At 36.7% G+C, this 12,252-nt stretch overlaps 2 protein-coding genes across 2 annotated transcripts; one reads left to right on the plus strand and one right to left on the minus strand.

Annotated features, from left to right (window-relative positions):
• Positions 1–59: 59 nt before the first annotated feature.
• Positions 60–935, plus strand: LOC126631902 (uncharacterized). The gene has a single exon (XM_050302099.1). The coding sequence runs from the start codon at positions 451–453 to the stop codon at positions 802–804; it is 354 nt and encodes a 117-aa protein (XP_050158056.1). The 5' UTR covers positions 60–450; the 3' UTR covers positions 805–935.
• Positions 936–1,573: 638 nt separating this feature from the next.
• Positions 1,574–5,333, minus strand: LOC126631891 (thermospermine synthase ACAULIS5-like). The gene is made up of 10 exons (XM_050302087.1): positions 5,041–5,333; positions 4,791–4,857; positions 4,555–4,649; positions 3,567–3,669; positions 3,313–3,401; positions 3,068–3,224; positions 2,901–2,976; positions 2,626–2,684; positions 2,407–2,543; positions 1,574–2,231 (listed from the first exon to the last, which is right to left on the minus strand). The coding sequence occupies exons 1-10, from the start codon at positions 5,226–5,228 to the stop codon at positions 2,150–2,152; spliced, it is 1,053 nt and encodes a 350-aa protein (XP_050158044.1). The 5' UTR covers positions 5,229–5,333; the 3' UTR covers positions 1,574–2,149.
• Positions 5,334–12,252: the final 6,919 nt, after the last annotated feature.

A 12,252-nucleotide genomic window follows, 5' to 3' on the forward strand; every position in this document is an offset into this window, starting at 1 on the left:
ATAAATTAAAAGACAATCATGAACTAAAAGTGAATTGGGTGCTAGAACGAGAAAATGTGTATGCGGAAATTGTCTCCCTTCAAAAGTCTGTAGCCAAGAGGAAAATCTTCGGTCAGACTGCCTAACGACGTGGATGGTCCAAATTCCATACCATACGTGATGTGCTGAGTGCCATGTATGCTTTCTCAAATGCAATCCTGAATTCAAGTTTGGAAAGGAATCAGTTTCTAGCAGATCAAATCTAGGGGATAACCTTATCCTCCATTCCCAGGCAGAGAATTTGCCACATAGGATATCTCAACAGAGACACATCAGCTTTTCAAATCTCTAATTTCCACCCACCATTTCATTTGCCTCCATTTTCTCATCCAATATCTAAAGCTACCTATCCCAACTCTTCAGAAATAACACCACCTACAGTTTGTACCAAGCAAAATTTAGACCCAAGAAATGGCTTCTGCTTCAATGGCCATGCCACTAATGTCTGCCACCCAAAACACAGAAGCACTTTTCAGATCAATCCCATTGAAGCCATCAAAGAAAGCTGGTTTTGTGAACCTAAAGCCCAAGGGCATGTTCAAGGTGGAGGCCTCTTTGAAAGAAAAGGCGGCGACAGGCCTAGCAGCGGCGGCATTGACAGCCTCCATGGTGATTCCTGAGGTGGCTGAGGCTGCGGGGTCTTCCTGGCTTACGCCGTCTTTGAACAACTTCTTGCTCAGCATTGCTGCTGGTGGAGTTGTGCTTGTAGCGATCATTGGTGCTGTTGTTGGGGTTTCCAACTTTGACCCAGTTAAGAGAGCCTAAGAAATTGAAGACCGAAACTTTTTCATGAATTAAATTTTTATGTCTATTTCCTGTTATTCATAAACTGTTCTTGGTTAATTCTGCGTACTGTGCAACTCTGGATGATTATATGAAATGTGCTTTTCTTTCAAGTGAATTGGTTTTTTATTGTTCATAACAATGTTTTAAAAGGGTCACCTCAGGGCGCGCCTATTCGTTCTTTGAGGCTGGGCGTGAGGGTTGCTGCCTCTGTTTTGAGGGAGTGGGCGGAAGGCGTTGCCGGAGCCGCCTAGGCGCGCCTCATGTTTTTTTTTAATTTTTTATTACTCCCAAACCCAAATTTTGGGTAGGGTTTTAACTACCTCATACCTCTTCCTTGCACTATCGTCTCTATGCTTTTTTTTATTTTTTTTATTTTTTTATATAATGGATGTGTGTGCTGTATTGTTACATGTGTGCTCATTGTACTTTTCATCCTCTATTTTATTTATATATATATATATATATAATATAATATATGTATATATATATATATGTGTATATATTTATAATGTATGTGTGTGCTCAGGGTGATTATTAATTAATAATCTTTTTTTAATATAATATATGTATCGCCCACACCTCACGCTTTTAATACATTGGTTCATAACAATTATCATGGGAAATACGCAAAAATAGAACGGGATGAACACAAAACAAACCGCAAAAATAGAACGGCTTATTGTTTGTTTAGTATCATTCCGTTTGTGTTTTCAATTCATATCTCCCTAGCTTCAAACACCAATAAATCTTAGGATGGAAAGGAGGAATGCCTCATTTTTCTTCATTCATTGAAAGATAAAAAAGATAATTGAAGCAATAGTCCCTCAACTTTGACTTAATTGGAGCTTTGGTCGTGAACTAAAAATTTGTGATTATTGGATCCCTGAACTTGTAATAATGTGGAGCAATGGTCATTTTGGCTAACTCCATTAGAACTTTCATCCATCTTTGCCCCTTTAAACCTTTTATTTTGGATGAAAGTTCTAACAAAGTTAGCAAAAATGACTATTGCTCCATACTATGACAAATTCAAAGACCAATATAGATTTTTAGTTCAGGAACTAAAGCTCCAATTAAGCCAAAATTCAAGGACCATGGCTCCATTTTTCTCAAGATAAAAACAAGCTTAAGGAAAGTCTCACTTTTGAACCCTATGAACCCAATGAAGCTAACATAATAATCTAGTGTAAAACCAATTGCTGCAAACAATTGTTGCCTTTTTCTTTTTTTTTTCCCTGAAGAAATCACTAACTGTAAAAACTCCCATTCTTCTTCACTTCTTTTTTGGCTGTACAGCAATTCCCCCAACCAGTTTCTTGAGACTTCAGTAAATTCGGTAAGCCACCCCATGCCCATGGACAAACCTTGCATCTTCCTCAGTGTAGACATGAGTTTCATTCAGCAACCTAAAAAATATGAAATGTTACACAGAAATTAATTGGATTCGAGCATTTTCGCACACCTTAGTGGAAAAAAAATAAAAGAGCCATGACTGCATGATGACTATTTTGAAGTACTGTTTACAGTTCCCGTAATATTTAGATGGCCCATTGTAGGATGATAAAACGGAAGTGATCTTACGATAAAGAAACAGTTTTGTTCATGGTTGCAGAGGACATGAACTGAGCACCATTCAAGTAGTTTAGCTCCCCATCAATTCTTTCCTCTATCCTCCTGTCCATTTTCTCAGCATTGATAAAAAAAGGCTCGTCCGAGGCCTAATTAGAACATGGAATAAATTAACTGATACTAATGCAATCCTATCAAATTAATTAAGCTAAGAGTGTATACTTAACATACCATAACCCATCCCCATGTATCTGCAAAAGATGGTATGTGAGCTGCATATGGCACCACATCTGCACAAACATGTAAAATGAAGTCGCAAACAAGAAATGAATTAGACTAAACAACATGATGACGAAATCAATATCAATATCAGCGACTGTAATGTCAAAGAAGTATCGATAATATCAACAGTATCGACTAGCGTTTGAACGACGTATTTGCAATTTAAAAAGTGCGGTTAACTGCACCAGAGAAAAACCCTACATATACACATGTAGGAGACTTACACTTGAAGACCTGTTTAATTGTGTTATATATAGAGGTGAAGACCTCTTTGTGGGTGAAAATGCCTGCTGGACCAGCCTGCAAGTAAATTTTAAATACTATGTTTATTTACTGCAAAATGGTAAAAATTAAATGGGGCATATACATTGCATAAGTTAACATTATTTACCTGGGTCACAAAAATGCCACCATGATTAAGCTTAGGTTTAAGAATTTTGTCATAGAAGGATTTTGTGTAGAGTTGATAGCAAGGTCCTCCTTCAACCGGGTCTGCTAAATCTCCGACTATGATATCAAATTTTTCACAACTCTTCTCCAATTCCGCCCTTTAATAACAACGTTATGTATAAGAGGTTAGGATGATTGTTTCGGATTGTTATAACAATTTGCAGGAGGAGCTAATAGTACACTTACTTGGCATCATTTATAATAAGGTTAAGCTTATGATGAGAAAATGCCTCCTGATTCACTGTCAAATGCCTGCGGCAGAAATCAACCACCTCCTGCAATAGGTGCCACAAATTATTTTATTTATTTTATGTCTTTCATTTGGTGCAAAACCAAGTGACGTTTTAAAATTCATATAGTCGACCTCACTTAATAGGATAAGGCTTAGTTGTTATTGCTAAAATCATCCCACAATCTTTACCTATATTATGATTAGTTACCTGATCGATGTCACACATGGTAACTTTGTCCAGTAATTTGTGCTTGAGTGCTTCCCTTGCAGCTGACCCTTCCCCACCTCCCATTATGAATATACGTTCAGGCCTGCACTTCTTAAAACTAATTAATTAGTTGAAGGTGGACGCAACTAATTATAAAAAATAAATTAAAAACAAAATCATTCCAACAAATAAATTAAAAACTAAAATAAAAATGCTTAATTGTAGCAATGGTATCTCAACATCAACTCTAGCTTATTTTAGTTCCTAAACTCTCATATTAGTTTCTTTAGTCCTCAAAATGTGTTATACCATTGACCCTTTTCACTGGCGTCATCTATTTTTCTGTTAAATTCAGCGATATATTAGGAATTTCATCCCACATCACTAGTGAAAAATAAATTTAAAAATGAGAAAAACCCTAAAAAATCAATTTTTTTTTTGTGTGTAAGAAAATTGAATACATAGGAATTATTTTTAGTAGTACAATATGTGATTTCTTAGTTGTTTAAGTCCAACAAAAGTTCAATTTCCTACAAACTTTGAAATTCCATTGCCTAATATTTACAAGTTGCTAAAGTCCAACCATTGTCATTATGTGTTTTTATAGTTCAAATTTCATTTTTTTTTCTAAGTTTTAGATATTAATTTATGAATTTTCATTTGTTGTTTAGCTTATTCTATTGTTTTTTTGAAGTTTTAAGTTGGAGGTCCAATATACCCTAGATTTAACAGAAAAAAAAACAACGTTAGTGAATAGGACCAACGGTGCAAAAACATTTTAAGTTCGAGAATAAAAAATACGAATATAAGAGTTTAGAGTAAAGTCAAACTAAGGACAAAATTCAAGAACCATTGCTACAATTAAGTGAAAAAAAAATCTAAAGATTCTAAAAACATGCTAAAGTACTAACCACCAATAAGAGCACCTATATAATTATATGGTGATCAACAAGTAATTAAATGAATGTTAATTTAGAGGAGGACTGACTTTGGGTGACATAAGAGTGCAGGATGTATCAAGCATTCATGATATATAAATTCATCCACTTCTGCACTTTGCATCTTCCCATCAATTATCAGTACCTGTATAAACGTTATACACAAACAAATTACACAATATCAGCATCAACGTCCCGTTACTACTATTAAACAGAAAAGAACATTTAAAAGGGAGACTCGAACTTAAAACCTCTTCCGTAGCTTAAAAAGAGAAAAATCACAAACCTTCCCGAAACGCTTTGTGTCCAATAAAGCTATCTCCTGGTACTCGCTAGTTCCTTTATGCAGCACACTGTAGAGACAAGACCAACACACAAACATAAACTTAAGTGAAAGAAACCCTGAAGAAAGAAGAAAAATACAGTATGATCTGGAGACGCATATTACTAACAAGAAGTGATGAACAAGAAGTAGGCTATATCCAGAGTTCAAAACCCTCTGCAATTAAAAAAAGAATATGTGAAAATTTACAAACCCGTTGACATTGAGAGCAAATGACCATTTCAGATCGTCATCAATGGTTTCTTCATACCAGGAACTATCTATATCTCTCTCTATGTGGTTGCTACCGTTTAGTAGTACCACTGCTTTAGGATCAAACTTCTCACTGAATTTTGAGAACCCATTTCCGTTTGCATGATAAAACTCAACAGCCTCACCCATTTTCTTTTTTGGAAAATTAGAGAAAAAACCAAGACAGGAACTTTAGGGTTTGGATTAGGACTTAGAGGAAATGAGAGGGTTTGCAGTGTAGGTTGGCAGAAAGGAGAGGGGGTTAGCTTCTTTATATAGTGGCACAGGAAAATCGATAAACTATAAAGGCACCCAAATAAATAAATGAAAGATCAAATCTATGCACTGGTAATTGCTAAGCCAGAAGATTAATCTGTATATTATTAGGAGCACGGGTAATGATTTTGTCACTAGCTTGCAATATCACGAACTTTCTGTTGCACTTCCCACAAACAAAATTAGTATGTAAGCCAAGTTGAATATCAGAGTGTGCAACAAACAAGACTAATAAATAATAAGAATATTATTAAACAAACTGAGAATGCCGAAACAGCTACAAAATCCTAAGAGACTACATTGTGGCTAACTTGTTCTCTAATGAATAACAAAGCATCCTATTTATAATAAACTAACCCTAATCTCTAACAAAACCTAATTCTAGCGGGCTAAGCCTAGAAAACCAAACATTCAAATAAACCAAAATACTAATATTTTCCAACACCCCCGTCAAACTCACCGCCATGAGTTTGCCAACAAGCAGATGTGGATGCAAGCCTCCAAATTCCAATGCCAATGCCAATGCCGATGCCGATGCCGAAGCCAATATCAATGCCAATGTCGATGCCGATGCCAATACCAATGCCGATGCCAACTTCTGAACAAACAAACAAAAAATCCAACCAAATTTTTTTTTCCCTTTGCCCACATGGGCCAAACAAGCAACCAATTTTTTCTTGTTTCTTCCTTTTTTTTTTTTACTCCCCTTTTTTTCCTTCTTTTTTTCATTCATTCTACTTTTTCCTCTTTTTTCCTTTGCAACAATACAGACTTGCGGATACTCTTGTAGGCTGTAGCGTTTAAATGTACAGAAGTAGAGCCACGGCACAAAAAACAAACAAACAATTTTTTTTCTTCTTGCAAACAATCAATACCAACTAACAATCTGAACACGAACGACAAAGGAAACAAACAAACAGATACCAACCCAAAGCAAATTAAATCCCGAAGGATCAAACCTGCTCTGATACCAAGTTGAATATGAGAGTGCGCAACGAACAAGACTAACAAATAATAATAATATTATTAAACAAACTGAGAATGACGAAACGGTTACAAAACCCTAAGAGACTACATTGTGGCTAACTTGTTCTCTAATGAATAACAAAACACCCTATTTATAATAAGCGAACCCTAATCGCTAAGCCCAGAAAACCAAACATTCAAATAAACCAAAATACTAATATTTTCCAACAAGCCATGCCTTCATAATAAAAATCTAAGGACGTGCCGTGTGAAATATGAGTTTGGAATTTGTTCTTAACCACTGAGCTACCCCGTGGTAGCTAAATGGGATTACGAGTTGGACTGAGCAAGTTTTAGGAAGAATATAGTGACAAATTGCAAACGGTTCGCCAAGTAATTTGCAGTCATTATGAAATGTGTTGGATACCAAAGTTAGTGTCCCTCCCATGAAACGAAACGCACGCGTAGGAGCACAGTTGGCATGGCCAAGTGTGCAAAAGTTACACCTGGCGTGATCTTACAGGACAAAAGCACATACGTGGGACCCACTTGGGATTGTGGCCTCCTTTGCAAAACTTTGTATTACATATGCGTTTCTTTCCGCACCTAAAATGTGTTGTGAGAATGCATGCGATGGGTGGGTGAGTTATCCATTTGCTTGTTTGTTTCTGGTTACTTGCCCACAAACATGATTTTGGCCTGCGTAGTGGGGTGTAAGCATGTCCCACTAAGCAAAAGCTTGGGATGGATTTATGGAGTAGATGGGCCCCACATTCATGTTCGGGATGAGTAATTTTTCGGTGTATTCAGAACACCACTATGTGATGACCTTATTCTACTTAAAAGTATAATAATATACTATAGAAGTACTAGATATCAACTGAACCTTGTCGTCCACTCATCAATATTATAACTCTAAATAACATGATAAGATTCTGAATGCACTAAATTTATTGCTTGAAAATAGCCTATGGGCCACACATTTGCTATTGTGGGAGAGAGGGTAAATAGATTGGAGGAGGGGAGGCGTCCTCAATTGAGCGTGGGGTGAATCCACTAAGCTATTTTTGTGGAACACCCACTCCTTGACACTAGGTTTTCATTAGCTTCCTCATCATCTCATCCATCCCATGTTCCGTTATCTTCTTTACTTTGTTTATTATTGTATGCATTATTTGATGTCTTTCATGCCAAGTCTCAAATGACCATATCACCCATTTGCCCTCGTACTATGCCAAAAGGCTAAAAACCTTGGTAATTGCATACGAGTTCCCATTTGGAATTGAGATAACCAGTAGGGTAACTTAAAACAATAACATTGCAAATGGGAACTACATTAGGAATTACCCTTAATCTCTTATTGTTAGAGACACTCAAGTTCTTATTGTTTTAAGTTATCCTACTAGGTTCCTGACCACCGCTCAACTAGCGCCTAACGCACTTTAGAACATTTTTTAAAGTTGAAACCTCTTTAAGGGGGAACAAGGGTAGAAAAAAATATTGCATCAAACCCACCACCATAAGGCGTTGTGGTCTTTGTTAAGTGTAAGGGCAGCTCACAATCATATATATTTAGGTTTAGGGTTAAGTCAATGGCTTCAACTTTCACAGTCTAATAGGCACTTTACTGGTTCCCACGCCAAGTCAAACCTTTTTCTGTAGTTCAATATATGTTCCATGGAAAAGGGTCAATTTAGAGGATCCTAATAGATATTGATAAATATATAAATATACGGGAACGGATATGTGACATCATTTTTTTATAATTTTTGATACGTTTTTATGAAACTCACTTTATAATTTCAACGATCTGAACTTTAGAAGTTTATTATTGAGTCAAACAAATGGGAATATGGTTGTTAAAATGCAAAAAACTTCTCCATCACTCGTTACATCAATTACACATAAACACTTACGTACTTTTCAAAATAAAAGATATGGAATTATGCAATCTCTTTGCAGTGGGAATATTCTTAGTCTACAATTGAAGAAACCTCGGAAGATAATGAACAATGACACACCATTTGTATTAATCTACAAATCCACCAAAAGAAAACATTAAAATATACACACAATAAAAGAAACTTCTGTTGAAATAAAGTTGACCCAATAATTAATATCATGACTCGTCAGCATTTACATTTGAGTGATGAGGCGTGCTTTGTGCTCCCCACTATTACCAGAATATCAATCTCTCTCTCTCTGCATAGTGCATAATAAGGAGTTGAGATCCTAGCCAAATCTCTATGCTCAGATTCGATGAACCGAAAATTCGGATTGTTCAAGTGAGGGAGATCCGAGCCGTTTAAGGCTTGGTTTTGTGTGAAGTGGGTCAATGTGTGAGTTAATAAGAACCGCATGATTTTAATTGAGTGATCCGAATTTCCTGATCCGTCAGTTCTTAACATAGAGATCCAAGAGGATCTCAATTCCATAATAAGGTTCTTTCCCCCCAATTGGAATTTCCACAAAACAAAATGGGATTGAGGACAAAACCCACTGTCAATTTTCAATCTTTTCTCACTTTTGGGTAACGTGGGTTTTGTGCTTTGCTTTGTTCCTCCAAAAACCTAAAACCCTTTTGGCTCACGATATTGTTGTCGTAAAAAGTGTGATGCTCTTGAGTAACGTGCCGTCAAATTGTCTTGCACACGTGTTGTTAGGGTTTCTTAGTGCTGGAACTGGAAGCTGACCTACAAATGATGTCAATCTGATAAGATTATATTTCTTTCAAGTGGATGGCAAAAATTCTGTTACGCTTTGGTGTATCCTCTGCATTGAGATTTTTAGACGTTAGATTTAGTCATCTAACGGTCAAAAGTAAAAACCCTAGTAGGTATACGACACTGCGAAACATACTACAAAATCTCAGTGGATCGATGAGGAACAATCGTACGTACATCATACAATTACAATACACATGTTTTGTGAGTTGAGAGAGTATAATTGCTAAAGAGAACACAAGAGTTAGTGCTGAAGAGGGACCAAAACTCAAATTGGCTTCCGTGATATGGACGGAAGCCTGCATCGTATTTCAGTGTTAGAAAAATATGGTAAAAGTGAACGATCAAATGCATGCATAAAAAGAAAAATGGTGGCCTCCCTCATGCCTGCCTGCCTGGTCAACTAATTATCTTAGCCTTTTTTCTTATTGTTTAATCCCGAAAATTAAATAATAGACTTGTAATTAAGCTAGTCTAATTTGGAATAGGATCCTCTTTGTAGGAATTCGGGGATCAATCAATCGTATCCGTTCGTCGAACATCGTGCGGTTAAATTTTATTTTAAATTTTATATTTAAAATTGAATATAAATAGTACCTAACGAAAACTGACCGTACGATGTACGATGAACAGATACAATTGATTGATCCTCTAGATCCCCACAAAGAGAATCCGAAGAAGATCCTTGTCGGTCTAATTTATCAGCCGTATGAAAACAACACATGCATGATTGTATTTAACTGGTAAGAACTAAACCCATTATCCATCAGTAAAGAAAGAAATAGCCGATCTCACTGAAGAAAAATTCGTTTACCCTAAACAAATAATCCATGGGGACATCAAAAAGAAAATAAATCCTATGAGAAATGACGTGGCACAAAGCTAAGGATTATAAGTTTTTGTGAGAAATCCCAAAGGTTGTATTTGATTAATTGATGAAAGATGATTACAATGAAGCAGCCATTGGCTTAAATAAATGGATTACAACTCCCTAGGACAACTCAAAAGATTTAGGTAATTAAAACGAAAGCAAACGACGTTAATAAGATACAAACGAAAAGTCCGATTTTTATTACAGAACTTAAAATGCAGTTTTGGAAGCTTTAATAGTCTTGGATGGCCAAAATCCATCATGTCACAAAAAAAGGTGTGAGTTTGAACTGTGATGTCTTTCCCTTTCTGAAAAAGTATCATGAGCCAAAATCATAGCTCGGACGCTAAGTTTGCAAATTCCCACTGCGTCCCCTTGTCTTCTGTCTGTCCATTTTCTCTTCAAGCCATTGGACCATTTGTTCTACATCAAGTACTTCCCAATTTAATCCTCTTGTTCAAATTTAAACATAGCCAGGCTTTGTAAGAGTGAATTAGTTACATCAATTGCCAACAATAGGATGCTCGAGAAGAGGCAATGGTGAAGGGTACCTATTTGTCACATCTTCTGGAAAGATGTGAGCCTAAACATTCAACAACAATAACAAAAAGTATATCAATCAAACAATATAATGGTACATAAAATTCCCGAGAAAATTTATCATATCAGTGTGATCGTGCAAATGCACGTATTTGAGGGGCATAGTTTTCAAAGATATGGAAGACTTGTGGAACTCATGTCCTTGTCCTTTATTCTTACACTCTCCAAAATTTAGGGCGGTTAAAGATTTTGTACTGAAAACCGTCTGCGGCATGGCGTATCTGCCGGTGGCGTTCCATGCTTTGTGATAAGTACAAAGGCTGATGTCTAACTCTTTAATGTTACTCTCAACTGGCAAATGGTCTTCTACCACAGTGGTGAAGATGAGAGTTGCCCTTATTTGGAGATGTGCTTCTAATGGAGTTTTCACCGTTAAGTCAGCTTATAATCTTTTCTTTGATGAAGAGGATTTGCCTGATTCATGCTGGGATTTTATTTGGAGAGTTAATGTTCCACCGAAGCTAAAAGTTTTTCTTTGGTTGATGAGTAAAGGGAGATTGCTTTCTAATGAGCAACGAGTTAGAAGACAATTAACTTCTGATTCTTCTTGTATGACTTGTTGTGGACCAATTGAATCCATTGCTCATATTTTTAAAGATTGTTCCAGGGCTATGTGTATCTGGAAAAGTATGGGAGTTCCATGGCAACTGAGGAATGCCCAGAATCTTGAGTTTAAGGCTTGGTTGCTGGCAAATCTGAAAGTAAGTTCAAAAGGGACCAATGAGGGTGCTTGGTGTACTCTTTTCCTTTTTATTTGTTGGCATATTTGGAAGTGGAGAAACAAGCAGATTTTTGATGTCAATTTTGTCATGCCTATGTATCCAAAAGCGATCATTGAGAGAGATGTGGATTCTCTCTTGGGATCATCCTGATGTAGGTTGGTGTAAGCTAAATGTGGATGGGTCTAGAAGGACAAATTCTGGTCGAATTGGGGCTGGTGGCGTTCTAAGAGATCATAATGGCAACTGGTTAGGTGGCTTTGCTGTGAATTTGGGACAAGGGCAGGTTTGTGATGCTGAATTATGGAGTTTATACTTTGGTTTACAGCTTGCTATTGATAAGGGTGCTACTGAGCTTCATATTGAGATGGATTCCAAGGCTGTTATTATGTTGTTGAAGCAATCCCAAGTTGATAATTTCCATCCTTTGGAGACAATTATGCATAGCTGCAGATTAATGATGAGACAATTGAGGAGGTGTGAATTGAATCACGTTTATAGAGAGAAGAATATTGTGGCGGATCAGTTGGCTAATTGGAGTTATAACATGGATATTGGTGTTCTTGTTTTTGATGAGCCTCCTGTGTGGATTAGATCAGCTCTCATTGATGATGCTGCTGGAGTCCCTCGGACTCGGTTTGCTGTTGGTTTGTAGTTCTTTTTGGGTTGTGTTCCCCGTTCTTCACCAAAAAAAAAAAAAAGATGAGAGTTGCCCTTGCATCATGGTGTGAGTCCAGACCCGTTAGCTTCCTAATCTAACATATAATCTAAAAATCTATCGTTTAACAAAAAAAAAAAAAAAAATTACTCTCAACTGCAAGATTCAACCACTTATCCATGATCGCGACGCCTTGTAAACACTTCATTCGAAGCATAAATTGTCCACGTCGCACTTCATCTTTCTCGTAGCACTTCGGAGACCTGTGCTGGATCCTAGTGAACGATATCCTCTTCTTACAATAGTTACCCAAAGGCTGCTCATCGTAGTCAAAATCTAAGAGGGCAACTAAGGACCATGC

Source organism: Malus sylvestris, chromosome 8, assembly GCF_916048215.2.
Source record: "Malus sylvestris chromosome 8, drMalSylv7.2, whole genome shotgun sequence".
Classification (NCBI taxonomy): domain Eukaryota; kingdom Viridiplantae; phylum Streptophyta; class Magnoliopsida; order Rosales; family Rosaceae; genus Malus; species Malus sylvestris.